General features: G+C 40.6%; 1 protein-coding gene across 1 annotated transcript; it reads right to left on the bottom strand.

Moving 5' to 3' along the window:
* Window positions 1-296: 296 nt before the first annotated feature.
* Window positions 297-1,598, bottom strand: LOC149225807 (uncharacterized). Its single transcript, XM_089380021.1, has 2 exons — window positions 1,058-1,598; window positions 297-778 (listed from the first exon to the last, which is right to left on the bottom strand). The coding sequence occupies exons 1-2, from the start codon at window positions 1,596-1,598 to the stop codon at window positions 297-299; spliced, it is 1,023 nt and encodes a 340-aa protein (XP_089236147.1).
* Between the last annotated feature and the right edge of the window lie 477 nt (window positions 1,599-2,075).

Below are 2,075 nucleotides of genomic sequence, written 5' to 3'. Positions count from 1 at the left end.
CAAATGAGTCTATTCAGACCTTCCATCAGGATGAAAAAGAGGAAAGGGGACAGTGGATCTCCTTGTTTGATACCTCGGGAGGGGGAGAAGGGATCGACAGGGGAGCCGTTGACAAGGATAGAAAACTTAGTGGATTTAATCAGTGCCAAGATCCATTTAATCCATTGATTGTCAAAACCAAAAGCTTTCAAGATGGCTTCAAGGTAGTTCCAGTTTACCTTATCATAAGCCTTAGATAAGTCCAATTGCATCATCATCCCTGCTGTTTTCCTGGTGTGAAGAGTATGAATCATCTCCTAGGCCAGTAATATATTGTCCATAATCTGTCTTCCTTCAACATACCCAGATTGCTCTTCAGAGATTAGGCCAGGAAGAACGGGTTTCAATCTGTTGGCAATAACTTTAGAAATGATTTTATAAATTACATTACATAGAGCGATAGGCCTAAATTTCGTTGGGGTGTTGGCTTCTGCTTCTTTGGGAATCAAGGTGAGGAAGGTAGAATTTAGCGATTTGAGAATCGAGCTAGAACGCCAAGAGTCTTCCACCACTTCCCAGACATCAGTTTTAACAACTTCCCAGCATGCTTTATAAAAGTTGATGGTGAAGCCATTAGGGCCAGGTGTCTTGTCATTCGGCATGCTCTTAACAACTTCTTCCACTTCCTCCAACGATATTTCCCTAGTTAGAGCCAGGTTTTGCTCATTGGTGATTGTTTTAGGAATGGACTTGGTAAGCTCATCAATTGCTTTTGTTCTGTCTACTTCAGGCTCCTGAGCTATATTATTGAAATATTTTGTGAGCAGGGTAGCCACTTCTTGATGATTCTGAAGAGTATCTCCTTTTTCGTTGTTGAGACTGAGGATTTTGTTGGCCCCTCTATAATCCAGAGCAGACCTATGAAAGAACTTGGTGTTCTGTTCCCCTTCCTTGAGCCATTATATCCGGGACTTTTGTTTCCATAATGTTTCTTCTTGTTAACAACGGAGCTGCCATTGTTGCATTAGGATTTTTTCTTGGTCTCCTGAGTCTTGGTCACTGTCTCCATTTGTCAAACCTTTGTGAATTTGTTCTAATTTCTCCTCAATTATGGCTTTCTCCTTGGATATGTTCCCAAACACTGTAACATTCCACTCTTTGATTCTATTTTTGATGTATCTTAATCTGCTTTGTAGTTTGTACATTTTGGTTCCTCTTAAGTCCGTCGGTTCCTGCCACCACTTCTCCACAAGTTGAATAAAATTCGGGTGATTAAGCCAAAATTTCTCGAATCTAAATGGCTTGTTTCTAGGAGTCCCCTGGATAGCAGCCACAAGAGAGATGGGCCAATGATCTGACCCCCCAGTTGGAAGAATATCTGATTCCACTATTACTCCCTCCAACAGTATGCTTTCAGAAACAAGAAACCTGTCAAGCCGAGAGGCTATCTGTTTCTCACCTCCTCTCCTATTATTCCAGGTGAAGGCTCCACTTTTTGGTAGGATGTCCACTAGTTTGGCTGAACCAATGAAATCAGTGAAAACTTCCGAGTCCTTGTTGAGTTTCCTAATCCCTCCTTTCTTTTCCAGCGAAGTTATCATATTGAAATATCCACCCATGATTGTCTTCGCACTAGGATATCTGAGCTTTAAATTTGTAAGAGAATGTAGGAATATGAATTTTTCTTCTAGTTTTTGAGGTCCATAAACGTTGGTGCATAGAAATATCTCAGAATTGCCAATCAATTGAGTTTCTATAGCTATAAAGGATCTGGTCGCTTCTGTTGAGAAGGGTAACTAGACCTCCCTCCCAGCCATGACTGGCAGTTTCCATATACTTTATATGTTTAACAAGCCTTTTGCTGATAGTTTCCATGGTGTTGCTTGCACATTTGGTTTCTTGTACAAACATGATATCCGATTTCTCTTTTTGGATCTTCCTTTTCAGGAGCCTTTGTTTTTCTTGGCTATTGATCCCTCTAGCATTCCACGAGATGACCTTCATTTAAAACTAAAAAGATTATTGGTAAGGAGGGAAAGCTTCTAGAGCTTTCATCTTACCAGAGTTTATCATTAATATTCCCAGGTCCTGCAGTG

This window comes from Pinus tabuliformis, chromosome J, assembly GCF_031772625.1.
Source record: "Pinus tabuliformis cultivar Carrire ecotype Pingquan chromosome J, CPIR1, whole genome shotgun sequence".
Classification (NCBI taxonomy): domain Eukaryota; kingdom Viridiplantae; phylum Streptophyta; class Pinopsida; order Pinales; family Pinaceae; genus Pinus; species Pinus tabuliformis.
The sequence above is the reverse complement of the archived record's forward strand: the minus strand, read 5'-3'. Positions and strand labels throughout refer to the sequence as shown.

Excerpts from the sequence above, each read along its gene's own strand:
- LOC149225807 (XM_089380021.1), bottom strand. The coding sequence starts at position 1,598 with ATGGGTGGATATTTCAATATGATAACTTCGCTGGAAAAGAAAGGAGGG. Across the intron at positions 779-1,057 it reads ATTAGAACAAATTCACAAAG|CTCAGGAGCCTGAAGTAGAC; the intron begins GTTTGACAAATG and ends TCAATAATATAG.